Source organism: Lemur catta, chromosome 1 (assembly GCF_020740605.2).
Source record: "Lemur catta isolate mLemCat1 chromosome 1, mLemCat1.pri, whole genome shotgun sequence".
NCBI classification, from domain to species: Eukaryota; Metazoa; Chordata; class Mammalia; order Primates; family Lemuridae; genus Lemur; species Lemur catta.
Window position 1 is genome coordinate 279752182 of NC_059128.1, and position 24515 is coordinate 279776696.

The 24515-nt window shown below is 46.8% G+C and overlaps 1 protein-coding gene across 3 annotated transcripts in view; it reads right to left on the reverse strand.

Annotated features, from left to right (window-relative positions):
• The window catches only part of ERG (ETS transcription factor ERG), a 251424-nt gene that overhangs the window by 50236 nt on the left and 176673 nt on the right, over positions 1-24515 (reverse strand). For all 3 annotated transcript variants that reach the window (XM_045540678.1, XM_045540679.1, XM_045540680.1), the window contains one exon: positions 7590-7807. In XM_045540678.1, the coding sequence (XP_045396634.1) occupies positions 7590-7807 (218 nt within the window). The remainder of the gene's footprint in view (positions 1-7589; positions 7808-24515) is intronic.

The following is a 24515-nucleotide window of genomic DNA, read 5'->3' on the forward strand; positions in this document are numbered from 1 at the left end:
AATTAGGAGACATCTTTTATGCCAATCCAAGCCAGAGCCCTAGGCAGAAAGGAGCAAATGCAATTAGTGTAGTGGATTTCACAGTCCTAAAATAATACTTACAGTTCCATAGAAAAGGTAGGAAAACATATGTGATGTCAAACTGCAGTGACTGGGAGCAGAAAGGCATGCAGAGAGACCACGCCCACCGAACCACTTTCAAACACTAAGCACTGAGTGTTGCACGTAAAATGAGAGGACCTGATATTAAAAGACCCTCAGCCAATATACCATTCTGCTTGTGGTAGTTGGGCAAAGGACCTTTTCTAACACAATGGCAAATAAGGTATATGAACAGTCACCATACTAAAACTGAGAATTTTTTTCATTTTAGTTTCAGCCCAGCAAGTCTGTACTGAGGGCCACTGAAATGCTCAGAATGCAGGTCTCTTCCCCATGCTGATTATTGTTTAAATGTGGTTTCATTTGGAGACACCTTGTGAAGTTCATATAAAGGTGAGAACAGGTAAATTGACCTGCTATGATAAAATAAAATGAGATGAAGGTAAATATTTTTAATGTGTAAGATATACAAGAAATCAAAATATAGTTGGTACTTGGATGGAATGCCTCTTAGCAGAAAAAAGATAAAATATTATTGCACATTTGACACCTGGAGGAAACCCTGCTGTCCCTGCCAACACAGAAACCATGTTCAGCTGCATGAAAAAGCCCTGAGGGAGCGAAGAAGAGCCCAGGCCTGGGGCACCTATGACACGTGGACTTGAGCAAGCTACACTGTGGACACTCAAGGGTCTTCATCTGTGAAATGGGTATAATCATAATGATGCCATCTCATAATCACAGATGCCTGTGGACATTGCCAAGTGTCCTGGGAGCAAAATCACTCTGGTTGAGAGTATACACTCTGGTTTAATGAATTAAGATCCACTGAACTCAGGCAAGGAGGCAAGAGCCTCTCCCATTCTGTGTGGTGTTTATCAGAGCCAAGTTCACGTCCCCAGTGCTTGGGCTGAGGCACAGGGGCTGGGCTCTATTCTCAGGAGTTTTCCTAGTTGTGGTTTATCCAGTCCTCGTTTGGGGTACATCTCCCAAACCTCGGGCCCATCCTCATGTCCTCCCTTCCTCATAGCATGTGTGCAACCCAGCAGCAAAGTATGTTAGCTCTACCTTCAAAACACGCCCAGAATGCGATTGCCACTCCCATCCCTCCCTCGCTGCTGCCCTCCACCATCCCACACCCAAATTCCTGCTGGAGCCTCCCACTGGGTTTGCACTTGAACCCAGGAGCCAGGGAGACCCTGCTAAATCTGAGTAACATTACATCCCTCCTTTGCCTAAAGTCCCCCGTGGTCTCTGAGCTCATTCAGTGTGAAAGTCAAAGGCTCCCGCTGGCCCCAAGATCTCTCCAAACTCAGTTCCTATTACTCTTCCCCTCAGACACCACACATCAGCCACAGTGGCCTCCTTGTTTTCATTGTACACCTCAGGCTGACCTCAGGGCCTTTGCACTTACCACCCCCTCTGCCCAGAACATCTGCTGCTGTTTAACCACAAGGCCTTTTTCCTCATTGCCTTTGGGGCTTTATTCAAATATCACTCAGAGGTGACCTTCTCAGGCCACCCTATCAAGGGCCATCACCCCCTTTCCTGCTGTATTTTTCTTCCCAGCATTTACCACGATCACACCTGCTATATGTTTAATAAGTCATCTGGTTTCGCGGCCTTCCTCCCTACTAAACAGTAAACTTAAGGGGGCAGAATTTTTTGTATGTTCTATTACTGTCTCCCAAGTGCCTAGAATGGTGACTACACATAGCAGGTGTTCAATATACACTTGTGGACTGAATGGATGAGTCCAGGCACCACCAGGAGGTCTGAGGCCAAGACGGACCCATCAGATGACCCATCTCCATCACTCTACAGGTGACATGCTTTTAAAACAACACGACAAGAGCATCTTGCTATCAGGCCTAGCCTGGAGTTATCTGTGTCTTACAATGAGTCTCCTTCCAAGACCACACAGAGCGGCAAGGCCCAGACAGCATCGTCTCTCACCGCGCGGGCTCGGCAGGCAAGGCGCGAGCATGGCACGCGGTGAGGGAGGTGCTCCACAACGCAGGGGACAGGCTTCTGAGAACAGCCTTTCCTCGACGTGTGTCCTCCCAGATCGTCCATTCGACAGGCGACTCCACCCGGCTATGGGGCATTCTCTTCTTTCCTCTCTTTGGATCTCACAACAGCGTGGTTCTCAGACCACCCAGCATCAGAATCCCCCAGAGAGCTCCGTAAAACACAGAGTGCTGGGCCGCACCCTAAGTCTCTTCTGATTCGGTTAATCCAGCAGGCCTGGGACAGGGCGTGGGAATCTGCATCTTGAACAAGCTCCCAGGAGGTGCTGATGCTGCCAGGCCGGGGAACCAGCAGGAGACCCACCGACCGGGCAGCCCTCACCCAACAGAATCAAACATGCCACTGGCTCCAGGTGGCTTGGGGACCGGGCTGGCAGAGGACTCATGGCATGGCGCACAAACTCATGAAGTCCCAGCTGCAGTGAGCCTCCAGTGGGCTACCTGGAGTGGCCGCCACCTGTGGAAAGATGGTGGCAACGCTCAACACTACCTGCCCGAGACTTGGCCCCCCTGAGCCAGGGATGCGCAGCCTGCTGAGGAAAAGCAGCCCGCTCCACTCACGGTCCTGCCTGCCTGGTAACGGGAAGACGACTCTATCACAGACCACATGAGTGTGTTGCCTACTGGCTCATCTCACCAGTGTTCGAAGGCTGAGCCTCAGGAGCCTCACAGCACACTAGGGCACTGGCAGGGAGCTTGCCAGAGTGAGCAGGGCCCTCTGTGTGCCCGGCACGGGAAGGCAGCTGGCTTGAGTTTGGCCGCACACTGACAGTTTTCCACTGTGTGAACGCTTGGGAGTTTCTGGTGCATGAGGCTGGAGGGAAGAAAGGGAGAGGCAGCGTGACCGTGGGCTGCCGAAGCTGAGAATGATGTGCTGTGTCTACACAAAGCACAATTAGATTAATGTCTGCAAGAATTCTGCCGTTTGATCGGCAGTGGCCAAGCCAAACCCACAACGACTTCCCTGTTGGCTCACAAAGTGGTGGTTCCTTTTCTCTCCTGGTTTTCTTTTATTATTTTTTATAGAAACTCTATTATAATGGCCATAGAGCTCGTTTCACCACTCATATTTCATATCAGGAGCTTGCAGGCATGTTAGAGCTGACGTTTTGTAGAATTCCACTATTTGGTTGGGAACTAAGTCCTTTCTTCCTCTCAAGGCACTTGGCCTTCTCTTCCACGGGCAATGGATGGAGAGGGACAGATGGAGGACCGTGCCCAGGGACGGGGCTCTGTGCGGAAGGAGGGGTCATGCTCTGGCAAGACTGAAGCTGCAGTGGGTGGCTGTCTCCCACAGCGGTACCTGCAAGAGCAGTGGGGGGCACAGAGCTGGGGGTCTAGCCAAAGACCAATTTTTGACTTACATCAACTCTCCTTGGACTTGACTTTGAGAGGCCTGTGTGTCACAGGAAAGCCCCTACAACATGAGCTCAGAGCAGGGACAATTAGAAGAAGGCGCTGGGCTGGGGGCCAGAACATGGCGAATTCCCGGCACCCCTGGCCTGGGGCCTCTGAGTCTGGAAGGACGCAGGGAGGTGGAGCGTCCCAGAGCCTCACTCCTGGTGCCGTCCTCATGTGGAGGTGAGCCACACCCGCCCTGCAGCAGCCCTGCTGTGACACCCTCCACAGCAGGGGCCATAGCTCCATGACCCCTGCCTCTGCCCCGGGCACGCTGGCAGGGCTGGCACAGCCCAGGTGCCCATTCTCAGTCCCCACAACGAAGCGGAGTGAACGCACACCCATGCTCCTTTTGGTGGATCTGGACCTGACCTACGTACGTAAAGAACATGCCTCGAGCTGGCAAAACCTGCAGATCTGCTCCCCGGTGGTCCTCCCGGCCACGTGGGCTGCCTCCACTCCTCCAGGAGGGATGGGGCCCAGCTCCATTGATGCCCATGAGCGCTCCCTTCCTCGCACGCCCTCCCTCGGGTGGCCTGTCACGTCCTGAAGAGCAGACTCTGGCTCACAGCCACGTTTCGACACTCCTGGGGGTCACAGAGCCCCAACCCGATGCACGACCCCCCGTTACCACCCACCGTCTAGCCAGGCTGGGCTCCTTCAGTGCCAGGGAGCCGGCCACCCAGAGCGCACTGGTTTGGAAGAGTTTTAACTCTCCAACCAGTCTGGCCCCACCAGTCACCAACCAGTCTAAAGTCCCTGCAAGTCAGGTGTGGGGCTCAGTTTCCTGCATCAGCTTGGCAGGGCTACAGCTCCCAGTGACTGACTCAAACGCTGGTCGAGGCGTGGCGGCAAAGGCGTGTGGCAGATGTGGCTAACATCGCCAGTCAGTGGACCTTAACTAGAGGCGATCACGCTGGACAATGTGGGTGGGACGTGTCTCACCAGTCGAAGGCCTGAAGAGCAAACACGGAGGTTGCCCAGAGCAGGAATTCTGCCACCAGACTGTCAAACAGAAACCCTGCCTGGCTCCCAGCTTGCCAGCCTTCCCTGCGGACCTCAGACCTGCCAGCCCCCACAACTGCAGGACTCAATGCCTTAAAATGAATCTCTTACGATATGAAAATATCCTATAGGTTCTATGTCACTGGAGAGCCCCGAGTGACACACCAGGCCGGGCCACACACGCAGCTTCAGCAAACACACCGCGCTCTGCAGGGCAGGCACGAGCTGTATTTATCTCTTTTACAAAGAGGATTCATACCTGCCACCCCCTCGCTCCTCCCAGAACATTCCTAAGGGTGAGAGATGATGACACGTGGTGCCTGGTGGACATCTGTATTGTCGCTGGATGCCACAAAGCTTAGGGGCCTCCGAGGCCCATGTTCCTCCCTCCCTATTTCCCACCACACCTGCCATTTCCATGAAGGCGGCACATGGGCCCGGATTAAAGGCAGAGGGAATTGACCTTGTTGTCTTCACGGACAGCACTTGCCACGCTGGCACCCGTGAATCTGACGGAAGGACCAGGACACGGAGGACAGGGCGACTGACTTCACTCAGCACCCACACACCGAAACCACGTCACTGTCTGCCTTCAAAAGCTGGGACTGCACTTAAGGTCTGTGACAGGAGCACTCCGAGCAATGTCAGAATTCTGCGAGCCTGAGAGAGGAAGCTCTTAAGGTTCCCATGGTTCCCTTGAGAGAAAATGTCCAATTTCCCCGAAAAAGATTTCATTTCTGGGAAAGAGACCATCGGGCGAGCACCTGTCTTTTCACCTGCCTGAGAGGAGAATCACCCAGGAGCCCTCCCGGGGCCACAGGGTCGAGGGGCCTGGGGGAAGCCGCCCTCCTGTCCTTCTTGGGCACCGAAGCCCCTTGGCCGGGCTCAGGCTTACTCTGAACCCCTGTCCCGAGTCCCTGGGCACCCACTGCGGGCAGGAAAGGCGGCCCCACACCCAGCCAGGCAAGGGACGGGGACATCAGCTATCACGGGAAGGAAAATGGTGTTGGCACTTCTCTATAAACAGAATACTTATTTTACTTTATGTTTTAATTCAGGAGTAGCACAGTAAGGACAAGAGAAACTTTTGTTTCTGCAACACTGTTCTCACCTCCTCACTCAGTCTTCCCTTCTGAGGCTTCCTAATCCAGACGGCTCTCCCAGGGCCGTCCGGGCACACTCTCCAGACAAGGCCAGGGAGGGTTCGCTCTGCTCATCATCCGCCGGAAACCATCTCAGTGCCCCTCTGCCCGAGGTTCCCCCTCCCCAACCTCTCTCTCTCTCTCTCTCTCTCTCACACACACACACACACACACACACACACACACACACACAATCTCTCTCTCCTATGGCCCAGGCAGGTGTAGTGCCTGCAGGTACACATTAGCCTCTGACGAAGAGAGGCCTTAGAAACTAGTGTCTCCACCGTGACCACGCTGGCTATACGGGGTCACATGACTCCACCCAAAACAGAATTCATTCAGGGTTTCCAGGCTGAGCTCCCCAACTACTCTGCCACAGACACAGCGTTGCATTGTTTAGAACCTGATTACGCTGCATTCCTCTCAGTCTTGGAAACACATTCAGTCAAGGACCAGCAGAAACATTCTATCCAATGGGTGGGATCTATGGGTAAAATATTAACCTGCAATTGTTAACCTCCCACAACTTTGGTGTTGCGGACCCCATGATTGCATTTCCTGCCAGGGTACTTTCAGAATTCCAGAAACTGATCTCTTGATGAGATCCAAGAATTCCACTCACAAGACCCGTGTGGTAGCAATATTCAGCATCAGAGCTATCTCCCTTTGCAAGAAGCAGCTAGATGCACAGAAGCAAACTGCCTTCTCAGAGTCAAGGAAAGTTCTGGCATCTCCCATCTCCCCATTTGGCACATCCAGCCTCACTGTTGATGTTCCCTCTGAGGCACTCTGATTTGGCACCTTCATTAATGCCATCCTAGGAGTTGATGCAATGGTTTCCAGTACTTATAAAAAATGACACTTACAATAAACATACTTAGCATTAAAACATATATGTAACAAAAAGGCCCTATTATAGCCGCAACATAGTGGAAAGTGCTCTGGGTGTGGAGTCAAACACTCCTGGTTTCAATCCAAATTCTGATTCCCCTTAAGCAGTGATTTTGAGTTACACAGAAAATACCTGATCATAGGTTTCCTAATCCATCAAGCGGGGACAATCACTCCTCAGGGGGGCTGCTTGGAGAGCTGACGGACTATTAGACATAAAAGGGCTTTGTACACGGTAAAGTACTAGAAAATGTGAGCTGTTCTTATGACTGTAGAGTATGCAACATTTAAAAGAAATTATCCTTTCTTTGTCTGAAGGTTTTATATTATTCCTGAATATATATAAGGTATTATATCATAATTGAAATTAATTTTACTTTTCAAAACTACACCTAATACAATGCTTTTGAGTGCCAGGGACATTTGTGCATTTGGTAACACATTATATGTGACAGCTTTATTATTACATGCACATTATCTGTGCATTTGCAGGAAAGCTAACAATTACAGGAGACATTGGAGCTGGACTTCAAGTACAAGGTAAGATGAGAAAAAGCCAGCTAAGAGAAGAGGACAGCTGGGATTGAAGAGTGGGGTGTGGGTGGCAGGTAGATGAAGTAGATTCATTAGCAAATTCAAATGGCTTGGACCTATGCTGCACTGCGTGGCCACTAGCTGACACGCTCCTTTCATTAAAAACACAAGACATCATTATTTTCCAGGCAGTAAAACCTCAGAGATGAATTTGGCCATATGTGGGCAAGGCCCCCCTCCCACAGAGCCCGCATGCCTGGGAAATAGAATCGAACACCACATCTTCAAAGAGAGTTCTTGGTAAATATACTACTGGTTTTACAACCTCTATCCTCAACACAAACCACTGGAAAACACATTTTCTCAGCATTGCCCAACGTTACCGCTCAATAGTTTTCCATTCCGAAACAATCTTTGCAGAAGTGTGAGTAACGTCCACTGTGCCGTCTGAAGGGAGAGGAAAACGGGAGGGCAGCAGTCTCCTTACCTTGAGCCGTTCACCTGGCTAGGGTTACATTCCATTTTGATGGTGACCCTGGCTGGGGGTTGAGACAGCCAGTCCTGCTGAGGGACGCGTGGGCTCATCTTGGAAGTCTGTCCATAGTCGCTGGAGGAGGACGCGGTCATCTCCGTCTTAGCCAGCTGTGGCGTCCCGTAGGCACACTCAAACAACGACTGGTCCTCGCTCACAACTGATAATGCTTCCTGAACGCCCAAAGAAACACATATTCAGGACACTCTAAAGGACAGTCATGTTTCCAAAAGCTGTTGACTTCAGAGTTCTTTCTAACGGGGACTACACTTTAGGTAGTTTTTATGGTATCCATTTCTACCTTTCGGAAGAAAAGAGCGCCTTGTTTTCCTTCCTCCAGGCTGTGCAAGTCAGAAGTGCCAGCCTAGGAAAACTTATATGCAGGGCTCAAAGCATCCCAGGCTTGACTGCAGCAGGGCAGATAATACCCACTTTAATCTCAATTCAAGGAAGTTGAATTTCAAAGGTCTTAAAAGACATCCAATTGCATGTGTCATTATTTGACAAATGCAATCTATAATTCGAGCAGACAGGGTACAGAACGGTCATGGAGATTAAAAAAAGACATGTGAAGGCTAACACCTAAGCATCTGGCAAAACTGCCACATTCCCAGGGGATTTTGAGGAAGAGGTGCTTAGGAGAAGAGAGAGGGAAAGATGCAGCACCAGCGACAACCAAACAAAGACACGAAGTTTTCCACTCTAGGTTATTAGCTGCAATAGAGTTCCGAGCGGTGCTTCCATGATGGTGAACATCTGGATGATAAATGAACAACAACAACAAAGAAAGCTGTGAATTATCCAGATGCCTCCAAACACCAGGATGTTTAAAATATCTGGATCACTGACTAGCTCTATTTTCCCCTTAGTTTCTATTAATATCTTTGTTCTTTTGCATGATTTGGTGAGAAGACATAGAAATTTGTCATTGTTGGATCATTTTTCTGTGCTCTTCAGTCAAACAAGTGGTCAGCCTACGACTATGTTTATAGTCTACAGCCAACTCAGCAAAGGCCAATTTGATCGGGAAAACTCAACTACTTGAAGGATACATTGTGTAGCAACCAGGCAGAGCGACTGTGAGAAAATCCAGTTTTGGTTGCTACAGCAGAAAATAAAACTCCACGTGATAACTCATTTTTATTTCAGCCCTGTGGCACCCTCAGTGTTGGTATCAACTACTGAGAAGCAAATGCTGGTTGTGCCACAACTTTTTTAAAAAATAGAACTTTAGAGCCAGGGGGTATGGAGAACTTCTAGTCCAAACTCCTCATCTCCACATGAGAAATCCGAGATCCAGAAAGGTCTAGACCTAAGCTTGAATCAGCTGGCCAAGATCACCCAGGGAATTAATGATGGAAATGACTTGTGTTTTATCATCTGCTCTCTCCTGCCCCCACGGCCCTACGATGCCCCTCTAACATTTTTTGGTTTGGGACATGTGTTTGAATTAGCACTCCCTTCTTGTTATTTGAGTTGACCTTTAAATAAATAAGAACACTCTCCCCATCAGTAATAGCATCGTATGAAGCACCCTTTCGGAGATGGAGACCCCTCCCTACCCAGGAATCTTTAGGCAACAATCACCCCTCCCAGCCCATGTGGACGCTGCCCCTGTACCCCACACCCACCCAAGGACCAACTTTGTTCCCAGCTCCCCAAGTGCACCAACTTCTTAGCCCGATGCTCTGTACTATGAATCCATGAGTGGGAAGAAACTAAAGGAACAAAGTCAAGATCTTGGCTCTCCGAGGGCAGCCAGGTACCTGTGCATATATATAGCCGCCCCCCACCTCGACTTCTTTAGAATCCCTAGAATGACAGCCGGGACACCCCAGGAAAGAGGAAGCCTAGAGCTTAAACAGTGACACAAAATGTGTGCCAGCCAGAGAGCCAGAAACAGGCATGGGGCAGGGGGAGCATCTTGCATATACAGCAAAATCAAACACCAACAAACAAAAATAACACGAAGCAGCAACAGAGAAGTTGATGGTATAGAAATGGGCATCCCAGATGTCAGAGAACCTGAATTACACACCTATCTCTTCGGACCACAATTGAGTGAACGATTCTAAGGACTCTGAACTCGTAGATGGGGGTTTAAAAGTGAAATGGGCACCATAGACTTAGTGTAGTCGTGCTAATTAGAAAAGACAAAAATTACAGCTTAAGTAAGTTTTGCAAAACAGATCCTCCCTCCCCATAGCAGCACTGGGTAGAAAGGTTTTACACACTCAGCACAGGAAACAAGACTGACGGTGACTCCCTTTCTCCTTCCTCGGCCTACGGACTCCAGCACGGCTCGGAGGGGAATAACATACTATGTAATGTTAGCTTTGGCCCACCGATGACAAGACACATGAACAAATGTGTAATTTATATCAGAAACTGGCAAAAACAGGCTATATATAAGGGACAGGCTACATTTTAAATTACAAACTAAAATAAAATGGCTTCAACAAAAACAAACAAGCACTGACTTTAAAATACTAGTATGTCCTCAAGGTAAAGGAAGATATTCTTGCAAACAAAGCCAATGACCAAATAAACGTAGCATAAGACTGAATAACAAATGGACCAAAATATTAGAACTAAAGTGAGGCTTCAGTGTGCGTCTGGAGGAGGAGGAATCTACTCTCACATCTGGCAAAGCATTATTTCAGCACATGGTTTTCTACAGAAAAAAATCAAAGTTAATTGAGATCGATTTAGGGGAAACAACCACCCTCACAAGTGCTAGTGATAAGGGAGGGAGGCATGCAGCCTTTCTTCGTATCTTAAAATTCCTCTCAAAGTTAATAATATACAAAAAACCACAGAAATGAGAAAGGTGATATAAGTCAGAATAATGAAAGCAAACCCTGAGTTGCTTTTGTTCATTAGAAGGCAAAGATTCTGAAAATGAGGAAGTTTCAGGGTAAACATTTCAAAAGGGGCGAAATATAGCCGACATTCTGAAAAGACAGAGCAATCTGAAAATATGCCCCAAAATGATTCTGGCTAAACAAAGGCTGTCGAACACCTAGAAGTAAGTACAGCTCAGGAAAGGGAAACAAATTAATAAACAAAATTACACACACACGCACACAAGCCAGTGTAGCACATTTTAACAATTAGGGAGAAGGAAGAAGCTGAAAGATCTTTTTCAGAGACCTATGAATACTTGAACAAGAACGATCATTGAAGTTCATTGCTGTTTTTCGGAAGAAAACCAAGCTACTGACCAACAGCAGCTCTTTGTTCCGCCACTTGACTTAGCTATAGGCACATTTCATCATCCCTTTGGTTCAAGTTTGAATGGCAAAGGCTGAAGCACAGGATTCTCCCTTCTCAGCAGCCTTGAGACTTCAAAGGGGAGAGAGAATCTACCCCAGTCGGATTAAAACCAGAAAGGACTGCTGAACAGCGGCTCCTAACCAGGAACACATGAGTTCCTTAACGCCAGCTCTGGGAGAGACTCTGCTTGGCCTTGAATGACAATGTCCCTGCTTTTCTGTTAACTGTCTCCCCTCTTTTGCAGCCTGGCGACCTCACCTACCTACCTACCTGCCCACCTGCCCAGGGTGTCAGGAGATGCCTTAGGTAACATGTATAGATTATTCTTTCAGAAACTTCGGCCAGTCTCAGGGCTTAGGAATTGCTTGGGTTGCTTTATAACAACAGAATTTTTACAAAGTCAAAACCTGGCAGAAATGTGGCATAATAATTTAATATGCCTGCCTCCTTGTTACTATTAAAAGGCCTGAACTTTAGATTGGTGTTTGCCAGTGTGTGGGGGTGTTTTTCTCTGTAGCTCCAGGAAAGTTGGGATATTCCCATGTGGCGAGTGGCAGCCTACCAAGGCCATTTTTTAAGAACGTAGAAGAAATACATAATTCTGAGCAAATTGCCCCAAATAAAAGGGACTGCTGTGTTAATACTACAGTGTTTATTATTTCTTCTAAATACTGAATACCCCCATACCGTATGAAGACCATTTCTTTGGATTTTGGTCATGGGATAAAAGTTGACTGACCTAGAGTTCTAGAAATGAGGGGAAGACTCAACCAGATTCTATTTCATATTGTGAGACTAAAATATCCCTCCATTTTCAAGTAACTAGATTTGAGTACAACAAAGGATCTACAATTCTTAGACTAAAAACTAAAAATTAAAACAACCAAGTTGAATGCACACTGACATTTTCAGCACAATATTTCAGGACCTTGATGCCTTTCTGTAACAGATGACTGTCTTGCAAGGCTCTTGTATTTCCCCAAAAAGAGTTAGAAAATAAGGGCCCAGTTTTGTTTCTAATTTATGAGCCATACAGTTCATAAAAATACTAGATAGTTAATACAGGGAAATCCATCATACTTTTGCTTTTTTTGAAAATCTGGGAGTGGTGAAGTGTTGAAACTGATAAAATCTTAAAGCATGGTCAGCTCTCTCATGCCGGAGCCAGCAGAGGGCACGGAGGTTTTCAAAAATTAGGAAGATGCCAGAACTGGACCTCTGGAGAACCCGGTTACCAAATGGGTCTTCAGTTCCCTGAAATCTTACGTGCCATAGCCATTTGATAATTATGAAAAAAATGGTAAAACTAAGTGGAACAAGTATTTTAAGATTCTCATCATGCTTTTAAAAAAGTCTTAGAGAAGTCTTTGCTCTCACAACCCCGTGTGGAGACCATCCACTTGAGTAAGACATTGTTGCCTTCAGCCAATAGCCTGCCTTTCTGCCAGACTCTCATCCCATTACAATGCAATGCAAAATTCTTCCATAAATTTCTCTCACATATAACCAAGCAGAGTTTGATATGTCACTTAACCCCCTACACTAGGATGAATAAGATATCTTTAACCACTTTCACAAACAGCTGATCTGTCCTACAATAAACCAGGTTACCTCGTTAAGCACCTTGCATGCAATATCCTCTTAAATCCTATTTTGTTGATTTTAAGACACACCACTTTCCACATTCTACCAGCTCTGAAATCTGGCTGTCAATGGCATATCCTAGTATCTTGGCAGCATCTCTTCCTGTCTGATGGCAGATAAAATAATGGCACATTTTGTAACCAATGGCATCTTAAGTTTTATGAAGTATGGTCACGTAATCCTGCAATAGTCCTGTACGGTCAGTTGTCATTCCTGCCCACAAATGAGAAAGCAGGATTAGAGAAGAGAAGTAACATCAACAGTGCAGACTAAGTAGAAATAGGGTATGTGTCTCTGAACGGAGTCATTCCCCAAGGCCATATACTGGCCACTTTCTGGGTGTTACTAGAAGGAAGAAGTTGGACTAAGGGAGGTTGCAAGGTGGAGTTCTTTGGTGCCTGGTCCTGTCATGCCTGTGGAAATGGCAAAGCAGTTTTCACAGACAGGGGATGGAGTCACCTAGGATGAGAGAGAGGCTGGTAGAGGGAAGAGGCAGAAGGATGAAGGATAAATGCCCAGAATCCCAGGATCTAGGCTGGAACTATCAGGAGAGTAAGCGGAGAGTCTGTTGGAAACCAGTAAGGAACTCTCTAGTATACTCTGCTGCTCTGAGCCTAAGGGATGTGCAGCAATATGGCTCAGATGCATTTAAATATTTTTATGTGATGCTTTAGGTCAACAAATCTGTTCTTTCTTTGGTAACTCCGACGGTTCAGATGCAAATACACGGCCGTGTATTGGGTGCATTCATTGCAAGTGGATGCCGGCCTTCTCTTAGCAAGTAGCACACAGAAAACAGGACAGGTAGGAACGCCACTTATGAGTATGCTGGAGCCTGTGCCACGTAGGTGGCCTTTAATGGATGTCTACAGACCTAATGATATTGGAAAACTATTTATTAGGCTGTCTCAAATTCTATTGTTTATAGCTTCTCTTCAAGGCAGAGCCCATGCAGTAGATGCTTCTGGAAAGTCTAGTTCCTAGTCACATTTGGAGGAGGAAAAAGCAACACAGACACAACTCGCAGTGCACTTGGAGAAAGTGCCACTCTGCCACCATTAGCCCGACAAAGACACACCAGCCCTTTGGGAGATTTTATTCTAAATGTGTGTACTTTTGCAATTCTGACAAAGCTGGTATCTCGCTAAAGGAGGACCTTCATCTGACCAACGTGTCCTTTAATTATAACACACACACAAAGCCAAATGTTGTAAGTTAAAGATGCCTCATTAAGCTGAGTATGATCAATTTTTCCCTTCTTGATACTATTTTCTTTTCTTCTTAATTCTTCAGAGGAGAAAACATTAACGTCCTATATTAAATGCAGCATCTAGCTTTGTGTTCACGTTTTTCTAATTTAACACATTGCTATTTTAGTCCTTCAAAAATATAAAAAAATCTTGGATTAACCTCAAAGGAAAAATGTATGTAGGCAAATGAAGTCCATCTAAGGAGCGTATTTCTCCAATATGGTATTGCTTCAGTGTCAGACAACTTTACAGCCTCCAATACCAGCCCAGCGCTGAGAGAATGAGACCCAGAGCTAGTGTCCAGATACATATATATATAAGTACATAGACACACATGCATACATACACACATGCATACATGAATGTGTGCAAATACAGATATACACACATATACAAATGCATCATATATACACATTTTAATAAACATATATTGATAAAGATAATAAGGAGAGAAATATAAATCTCTCTCCTTATTATCTTTATCAATAGAACACTTTAGAGGACTTTTACACATTCCTTATCTTTCATCATACCCACTAGGGCAAACATTGCCTAAATAAAATATAGAACCTGAATTCATCCCTTTTTGCCTCTGCTTATTCCTTCCCTTTTTCTAGAAGGTGCATTTTCCCTCCTCTCAGCCTGTGTCTTCGGAACAGACTGAGCTGGAGACCAGCCCCTCTCGGACCTGCAGCCGATTTTCCCTGCTCCGAGTTCTTTGGATTTCACGTGCTGGTGCCAGCAGTTCTCTTTGCTCACAGACTTCTGCCCTGACCTCACCATTATTAAAATATAAGCATTTTCAGGGCAGGCTTTGCTCTATTTCTCTATATGTGTTCCTGGCATCAAAATAATTTCTTAATATCACATGTTTGTTGATGTCCATATTAACCATAGAACTAAGTAATGAAATGATATTACAGCACCACCATATTGCTGTGAGTGGGGTCCAAAAACTTCTATCACATCCAAACAAGGAGACAAGCTTTTTGCAAAATGAATGGATTGTGAAGCCAGCGACCAGGAGTTCCAGGGAGTTTTGACGCTGATGGCCGCTGGCAACATGTCTGCAGTCACATTGTCACGGAGCACTTTATTGCAGAGTTTTACCTTAAATCCATGTAGGGTTATACTAGGGACTTTACATAGCTAGGCAACCTATGAAAAAAACAGGGCTTACTGGAAAATAAACTTTTCCAAAGTGAGGAGAGAAGCATTCAATCTGAAGAGCAGAAACCCCAGAAACATTACCAAAGATTGGAGCTTTGCAAAAAAATTTCAAAGTAATAATAGGTATATCCAAATAATGAAAACTAGATCTGAATCAATCCTTGGGAGATTAAGAAGCCCAATCAATGTAATTTTAAAACAACTCTTTACTTTCTCATTGCTGTGCAGAATGATTTTCCAATGCATTTGAAGGAGAGTGAGCTGGGACTATTCAGCCTGGCAAATGTCAGTTGATCATTTGAGAAAAAAATGTGTCTGTGATGTTAATAGCGTCTTTTTTCTTCTGCAAAAAATCACTCTCCTACCCCCACCCCAGGAGGCTTCTTTTCTTCTTTGGAGATGAACAAAAAGTGTAAAAACATCTGTGGAAACATCCTGTTTGTATGTTTCGAATCGGAATGAGCGCAAAGAATGCAATCACTATTCTTTTAGAACCTTCCTAAAAGGAGCTGTTTCTATTCGACATTCAATACATGTTTTTGTTTTTCTAATCATGGTCATCACACAATACTCAGAGAATATTCATCAAAACCCTTTTCCTTATTTTTATCTAGTTTTAAATAATTCGAGATGAAAAGACCAATTGTTTTTCTCTTTTTATCACTAACTTTAGGACCAACATGGAGATGTCCCCAAAGGCAGGAGACAGGCGGGTAGTGGGTAGCGCACAGAGCCCTGAGGTTGAAGCTGGATCCTGCCTTACCCTCCTGTCTTTATCACCTCGGGGATCCCTTAACCCTTTCCTGCTGCACATCTGAGCTTTCTGGGAGCTTGTTAGAAATGCAGATTCTGATCTTCCAGCCCCGCCAAAGCAGAATCCACTTTATAACAGCATCCCCAGGTGAGCTGGAGCGCGTTCAAGTTCAACAATTGCTGCCTTTCCTTTTTGAGTCTCGGTTTCTTCAACGACAAGGCAGGTACTAGCACAGCTGCTCTCCACCAGGGCAGGTAAATTAGCCAGATGAGTTAGTGTATATAAAAGGTTTTATAAACCTTCACATTGTATTTAAATTATTACAACATTATAATATGAATAGATAGAGTTGATGTGACTAACACAAAGTCTCCACGTGGTTCAAGGCAGAATTATACATTTCTAGACATCTTATATCTAATAAGCCAGATATCAGAAAACTTATTATATTATACATAGTCTCTTGTATGCAAATTAGTCACTTAGTCTTAATAAGTACTACATTTTAATAGCATATACGTATCCAACATGGGGAGAAGGATGGTCTAGTATCTTTTATTTTTCAGAGTACATCTGTCACTTTGGCTCCATGGGATTTTAGCTTTTTGGGTCCTTGGTTCAGTTCTTTTGTGGAATTTCTGTTGTAATTTTACATTAGCTTGTTTGATGTTGATTAAACAGAATCTCTGCACAGGAAGGGAAGGATCCTAGTATGTTCCCTGACATGTTATTGGTATTCTCTACATTAACGAGCTAATCAATGAATGACTATATCACATTCTTATCACATAATCTCCATTTCTTTTCATAGAATAGCACAGGGCATACAGTCGATATTCTTTAAACCCTCAAAGGATCCATGGATCTTCCACGATGTGAGATCCATAATGCTTTTTATTTTAACTTTCCCTAAAACCTGGAGTTTTCCATGAACTTGTACAAGGAAGTGTTTCCATGGCAGTCTTGCCAAGAAGCTCATGGGCCCACCCTGCCTGGGATCTCACTCTGTCACCCAGACGGGAGTGCAGTGGTGTGATCGTAGCTCACTGCATCCTCGAATTCCTGGACTCAAGAGATCCTCCCCCCTCAGCCTCCTGAGTAGCCGGGATTGCAGGTACTCACCACTGATAACAGCTAATTTTTAAAATTTTTAGAGATGGGGGTCTCACTGTGTTGGCCAGGTTGAAGCTTAAAAGCCCAGGTTGGCATTCAGGTGACTGAGGTTTTAAGAGGAATGGAGGCCAAGCTCAAGGGGCAAGAAAGGCACTGGCATTTTTTCTCTATTGGAACAGTCCTCCTCTGAACACCAAGGGAGGGATTCTGCTCATCCTCACAGGGAACTCCATGAAAAATAGGCAGCTTTATGCTTGGCCTTCTCAAGACACACACAGGCCAAAAGTACAGTGCACCACGCATCTGGAACGCGTCTCCTCCGTGAATGTCTGACACATGGATTCATTGTTTTCAATAAAATTCCAAGAATTTTATTCATGAGAAAATTCTGGCACAGTGGAAAACCCTGGCAAGCACTAGATAGCAGCAGATGTCCTGGCCTCCACCCACAATGCTGCCTCAGGTGCCGCTAATTGCCTTCAGGTGTCTATCCTGGACCTTCAAATTTTCAATCCAGAATTTCTCGTAAGAGGCGGGTGTTAGAACAGCCTTAATTTTTTAAAGAATTGACACAGTCCACCCAGACGGGTGGATCATGCTAGATTCCACTCACAAGCGTCAGGGTGGGGACATCACAGGAGCACAGGGCCCCTGGCACGAGACTCAGCCGCTGACTGAGCTCAGCCCTTGGTGCGCCGCATGTCCTGGTGTTTCACAACCTCCTCACCTGTTAAATGAGGGTCTGGTCTACGGATGTTTTCTCAGGTTCCTTTGTGCACCAAAATGACATCTATTTAACCAGGAGCATCCTCTTCCAGCCACGGCCAGCCAGCAATCCTACTTTCTCCATCTCTGAGTGGGTATGTGCATCAGGTGGGGATCTATCATATGTGGAGCTGCTAAAAAGTTCCTGTGCACGCCAGCTAGACAGTAACTGTAGGCTTTTTCCACCCTGCCACCACATTTTAATTTCCCTTGACCTCGTGCGTATCTTCGTGCTGATGGTGAGAAGTTAGTCAATGCCTTGAGAGCTGGCTGCCCATTTTCAAGTGTGGTTAGGATCTAACCTTCCACATGGGGACATGGTGGCTGCTCTGCACATAGAGCACAGCAATAATGGCAAAACATGGCTCCACCAGCCGCATGTCTCACAGAAATGGGGACTCTGTGGCAGAGAGAAGACCACAGGGATGAAGTCCCCACACTTCACACGATGCTGCAGGGGCTTGTCACCTTTCCTTTCCATCTCATCCCCAAATAATTGTTGGCACGGGCTGCACACTGTGGAAAGCAGAAACAAAGACAGGCATTTTCTTTCTCTCGGACGCTGACTCCTGTTGTGGACAGAGCTAGCGTTCACTCACTGCGAGGGTCTCATTCTCTGGCTCGTCGGGTGGTGACGCCGGCTTCCCGGGGGCTGGGAGGCCAAGCCTGCGTTTTGAGGATTTTCCAGCACATAAATCTACCCTGGTTGCTGCACAGGAAGGAGACTGAGTAGTCAGGGTGTCTTAACCCTTTGTTAATGCTATATGCTGAGCTCATTCTTATCCTATGACACAGGCGAGCACCAGGGTGGACCCTGTCGTCGTAACACTTGCAATGCAAGAACAAGTCGGTTGCCAGTGAGACTTGAATTTTATGATTCTGGGAGTGCTGACCGCAAAACCTAATGCATTGGAATTATGAACTGCAAACTTGTCCAACAATTTCAAACACGTACACACATATCACACCCAAAAGGGGCTCTCTCGGCATCTGGCTTGAGCCCCTCTGTAAATATGTTGACTTTGGAAGTCATAACTGCTCTAAAAATCCTCAGATCCACTCACATCCAAACCACTCTGACCTGCTGAACAGCTTGGTGGCTTGATATGTTAATGATGCCCAGGCAAGGGTCTGAACCTTGATCTTCGGATTGCCTCTGCATTGGGGACCTCTATACTTCTTACACGTCATCCCATGGAGGAAGTGGAGCTGTGGATGTCCACACCTACCCGTCTTTCCCAGGAGGAGCAGGAGGCTTCAAGGGCTCAGGGCGGTTGGGTACCACTGTGCAGGACCTGAGAGGCACAAAGCCACCTGCTGGTGGAGGCAGACAGGTGTGTGTGGACATCTGCCCGCCAGGTCCTGTGCAGGGCTACCTCCTTTCAGTGTGGTGGGACTTCAAAGTTGCCCACCCACCCAACGTGCACAGTGAGCCTTATGGGGGTGTCACGTGGCTGTGCCTACACACAAGAGCAACTTGCCCTAAATGAAAGATAACCTCCGCCCCCTTTCCTACACTCTACTAGACTTGTCCTTGTTGCTATTTATTTATGGACACACATGCACTTTGGATTAACTTAAAAACCAAAACAAGATGTAAAGAACTGCGCCCCTGGACGTCAGAAAACCACTCCTGCCACGACTGAATCTTAATCATTAAGTTCCTCAACTGAATAACAAGCAGACTGGACCACTGAACCTCTGGCCCCTCTCAAAGTCCCCACCAAGGGGTGCCCAGACAGGTTCTCATAGGCTCTGACCCCTGAGACAGGATTTTTATTAATGAATCTGATGTTGATTCAGTATTCCTACAGTCACAATGCACTAGCACAATATTTATCCCAGCAATATTCATCTAATAGAAATATTCACTATTTATTTATCCAGGAGCTCTCAAATGTTCACTCTGTTTGCACTCACATCAGTGTCTCTGACATTCACACTTGCTTTCAAGAAAGAGTGGGTAAGTGTCAGTCTGGGTGTCGGTAGGTGGGTGATGTGTGGAACCAAAAAATGGCCACACTTATTTAAATATTTCGCAACTCTTTAATGAATTCTCTCCCGCTAGCTCTTCAAACCTTTCAGTCTGGTTCCAACAGTGCCCTGCCACGATGAGGAGTGAGTTCTTTGGAGCCCCGTAAGATCCACACTCCCAGTTCTGTCACCCCTCAAGAGCAGCTCACATTGCTGGCCACGCTCTCCTCTTCTAACACTTTTTTCTTTGGCTTCGATATTGCTGTTGTTCCTCCTGCTTTGCCAACAGCTCCATCCCCCATCTCTTCCCACCCTCCTCCTTCTCTGCTCATCCCAGCTTTCCTTCCTGTGCCTTCCGGGGCCACTTCTCTCACTGGGCACCATTTCATCCATGCCACCCTTGAAGCCTGCTCCAGTGGCCTCAGCACTGTCCCCCAGACGGCCTGTTTAGTGTCAAGGGTGAAATGGCCTTGGACGGAGGGCAGGGGCGGTGTTTAATGACTTGTTAGATTTTATCCAGTTTCTTTCTAGAATGACCCAAGGCCCCGTGGTGTAATTGCGGCTGATGAGGACAAGCTCAAGAGGGAAAGTTCTAAGACAGAAGAAGTGAAGTTTTCCCCACGGCAAGCTTTGCTTATGTCACAGTTTTGAAGGTGATGGCGGATTCCTTGCCTATATAATCCAGAACAATCCACGGGGAGGGTCACCACTAAAGTTCACTTTAGGGGAAAATTTTACAGCACATCTTCACAGACAATATGGCAAACACCTTTGCTTCTGCTTCTCTGATGACCTTAAGTTAGAATTTCTGTACCAACATAGCCTTTTCATCACCCCACAGACTGGTCAGTCCACACCACTGGGGCCTGGGACTGAGTCGGGTGGGCTCAAGATACTTTTATTCAAAGAGATTTTAGAAGTTTTCCTCCTAGGAAGGTCACTTCTAGTCTCCACTGTCATCACATGTCCCCACCAAAAATGAGAACATTCACTTACTCGTGAGTTCAACAGGTACATACTGAATGCCTTTTACACTCCAGAAGCTCTTCTAGGTGCTTCTAGGTTACATCAGCAACCCCAAACCACAAAGATCCCTGACTACATAAGGTTTATAGTCTAGCAAGTGCAGGTAATAGAGAATTTTTTAAAAATCAATTAATCAGTGAATAATTTATAGAGTAAATTAGACTTTGTTTTCAAGTCTGACCCCTGGGTTAGAAAGTGCTCAGTCTAAGTGAGAAGAAACAGAAGGAGGCAGAGCTGGACGAGGAGACTCAGGAGGAGACGGGGAGACCGGTGTTAACTCGGGGTGGCTCTCCTATCGGTGCGACCTGCAACCTGTGCAGACACGAAGGGGAGGAGAGCATACGCCCACGCATTCACATTCGTGGAGAACAAGCTGTCCAGCCCAGGCAAGGCCAGGGGTGGGCGCCGGGGTTGAGGGCGGGACAATGGGATCAGGAACAGCGGGAGGAAGTGTTACTGGAAAGGAGGGAGCAAGCATGACGAGAGGATGAGGAGGTGAGCCAGGCCAGGCTGGGGCTGCTGGAGTCTTGCAGGCCATCGTAAGGACATGGGTGTTGACTCAGAGAGAAATGGGAACCTCTCTAGCTATCTTCCCCAGAAGCCCAGGAATTTTCTTCTTCCTGAGTTGCACTAATATTTTCCATCTCCTAAGGACTCTGCGGAGAGAATTCTATCTTTTAAGTTTTATTATTTTCAAAACTAGCTGTGCTCAGAAGGCATGTCCTATGCCTGCCATGTGTGCACCGACAGCCGCACCTAATAAAATGTTACAGCCACACTTGGCCCCGGTGCAATGGGAACGTCCATTCAGCATCACATGCAGAGACCCTGGGAACCCGGGAGAGGTGCTTTTCATTCAGGGAGTCACTAAACGGCCATGACCTTTTTAAAGGGTTTGGCGCACAGTGGAGATACCTCACTGAGGCTCCTGCTCACCTGTCCCCTGAAAAGGGCAGCCCTTGGGGAGCTGACCTGGGCAATCAAAAGGAATAACAACACCAAAGTGTCCCCCCGACCCTCAGCCACTGTCCACCCGTGGACCGACCCACGAGCAGAAGCTGCAGGGTTGACAGCTCTGAATGGTGAACGGCAGACTCTGGATCACGTCCCCTCACCTTGCACTGCAGCAAAGGTTTCCAAGGCTGAGCAGTGATTCAAATGACCAGCTATTTCCTCTTTAAATAAATGATCTCTTTATTTCAGGGAGGAGGTGTGCAGAGGAGCTGCTCAGGGCTGTCAGCCTGGGGAGGACCCAAGTCTCGGCGCTCTCCCTGCTAACAGACGGCGGCTCTTCGCTGCTGCTGGATCTGCCTCAAGCCAACAGCACGGGCAGATCACTGCCTTGGAACCCGACTTCAACACGCAATCCCTGTCTGTGTGCTAGTTTGCTAGGGTCTCCTGTCTGTGTGCTAGTTTATTTGGGTCGCCAAAGCAAAGTACCGCGGTCTAGGTGGCTTAAGCCTACCTCTTAAGCACAATTATTCCCTCATGGCTTTGGAGGCTGGAAGTCAGAGATCAAGGTGTTCGCAGGGCTGGCTGCTCTGGAGGGCTCTCCCCTGGTGTGTAGGGGGCCGTCTTCTCCCCAAGTCTCTTCATGTCGTCTTCCCTCTATGAGTGTCTGGTTGTGTCCAAATTCCCCCCTGTGTAAGGACTCCTATTGGATAAGATACCACTCTAATGACCCCATTTTAACTTGATTCCCTCCGTGCAGGCCCCACTCCCAAATGCAGTCACATTCGGAGGGACCAGGGGTTAGAACTTCAACGTAAGAATTGGAAGAGGCACAAGTCAACCCATAACAGTCTGTAAGCTCACGGGAGCGCAGAGAATGGATCCCTTCTGTTCACTGCTCTATGCCCCTACCTGGCACAGGGCCAGGCACCACACTAACCTCTGTAGGTCAGCGGTTCTCAAAGTGTGGTCCAGGGACCCCCCTGGGGGTACCAAGACCCCTCCAGGGTCCGTGTTGCTTGACATTGTTTCCATCACATACTGAAACATTATTTGCCTCTTCCACTCTCATCCTCTCACAGGTGTGCAATGAAGATTTCCAGGAGATACGTGATATGTATTAATATTACCATATCGGACTGAATGCAAAAACTGATATGAGAATCCCGCTGTCTTCCGTTAGGCCAGACAGTAGGGAGATTGCAAAAAAATGCAAAACAACGCCACTTCTCACTAAATATTCAAATATTTTTTGAAAATATAGTTATTTTTCATAAAAATACGTTATTTCTGTTAATATGCAATGGGTTTATTATTATTTTTAAATGAATTAATAAGGAAATATTTCAAAATTTCTATTTTTGTTTCTAATTTAGTAAATATCACTAGATGTGAGAAATTGTGTTTTAGAATCCTCGATCACTGTTAAGGGTGTAAAGAAAGGAGTACTGAGACCAAAGTTTGAGAAACTGCTGTAGGAGATTTCAGCGTGGCCAGGACACAGTCTACCGGACTCTGTCCTTTCTGAAGCAAAACCCTCCGGCTGACAGCAGTAAGACACTTCATAAAGAACATGTTTTTAGCAGCTAAGCACCACATAAAAGGGAGCTTCCTGGCCATTCCCTTAAGTGGACAACACAGGGTTCTTAGGAAAATAATTTTAAAAGGCCAATCTTGAGCCTTCCAAGATAGCACTTAGTGATGTGTTAAATTTGGAACTTACAAGACTTAAAAAACCCAGAGTTGGGGATTGGCATTTTTATGCATCCCAATTGATGCACACTGGCCCCCTGACTCTAACAACACTACACGGAATCTGCTATGACGCAGGCTGGGAGTGGTGGTGCACGCCTGCAGTTGCAGCGACTCCAGGAGTTTGAGGCTGCAGTGAGCCATGACCGCACCACTGCCCTCCAGCCTGTCTCTTAAGAAACAAAAAAAAAAAAAAAAAAAAGAAGAAGGCTGCTCACCCGATACTAGCTTCAAAGCACAAACATCTGTTTCCAGCTGAGCTTTCTTGAAAGTGGCCTGTCTTATGGCAAAATGGAAGGAAGGTCTATCGAAGGCCCCAGAAACCAGCAGGAAATGAGCAGAGGCTGCAGACCGCCTACCGCTGCCCCGAGAGCTGTGCTTGTGGACCAGAGGCAGCTTGAGAAACTGGTCCCCAGGGAGAGCAGCTGCAGAGCCAGACCCAGACCTGCTGCCCATCTCCCGGCCCAGGGGAGTTCATCTTGCTATACCTGGTGCATCTCTGGATTAGCAGGTGGCACTCCCCAATTAATGTGAAGGACCACTCTTCTTTTTTGTAATCGCTAGGTTATTTTAATTTATAAACTTGTATCTATACTTGGACATTGAAAGATCCTCCCTATTTCTATGCTTGCTCGGGACTGCAGTGAGGTGTCTCATTTTAAAACACATTCTCAAAAGTCACTGGGCATCCACCACATGCAAAGCAACTGCAGTGAGCCTGGTGGCAATGAGTGACATGGAGAAGGCTTGTCTTCCACGTCTGTTATTCCAGACAGACTGCAACTACTTTAACAGAGAGACAAAAATACACTGGGAGAAAAAAGATTCATAAGGTCTGGGGGAATACCAGCTCCATGAGGGCAGAGAATTTTTTTCTCTCTCTCTTTTTTCCGTGCCTGTACAAATGCCCACACGTCATGCACACTGTGGGAATACATGCTACATGGATTCCTACCACAGAGGTGCTCAGTGTAGGGCTAAGTCTGTTGACTGTTTGGATGACAGAGAAGGAAGGAAGAAATGAAGGAATTGGTGTGCATTGGCCTGAGACTTAAAATAATGGGAGGAACTGGACAGTCGGAACAGTGAGAAGCACTTCCAGCTGGGGAAACTGTGAGGGAAAGTGCAAAAGTAGGACCACCCCTGTGAGCTGGGGCGTGGGGTGGGGGTGTGGAAACTCAGTCTGGATCCCTGGCCTGGTCCTGG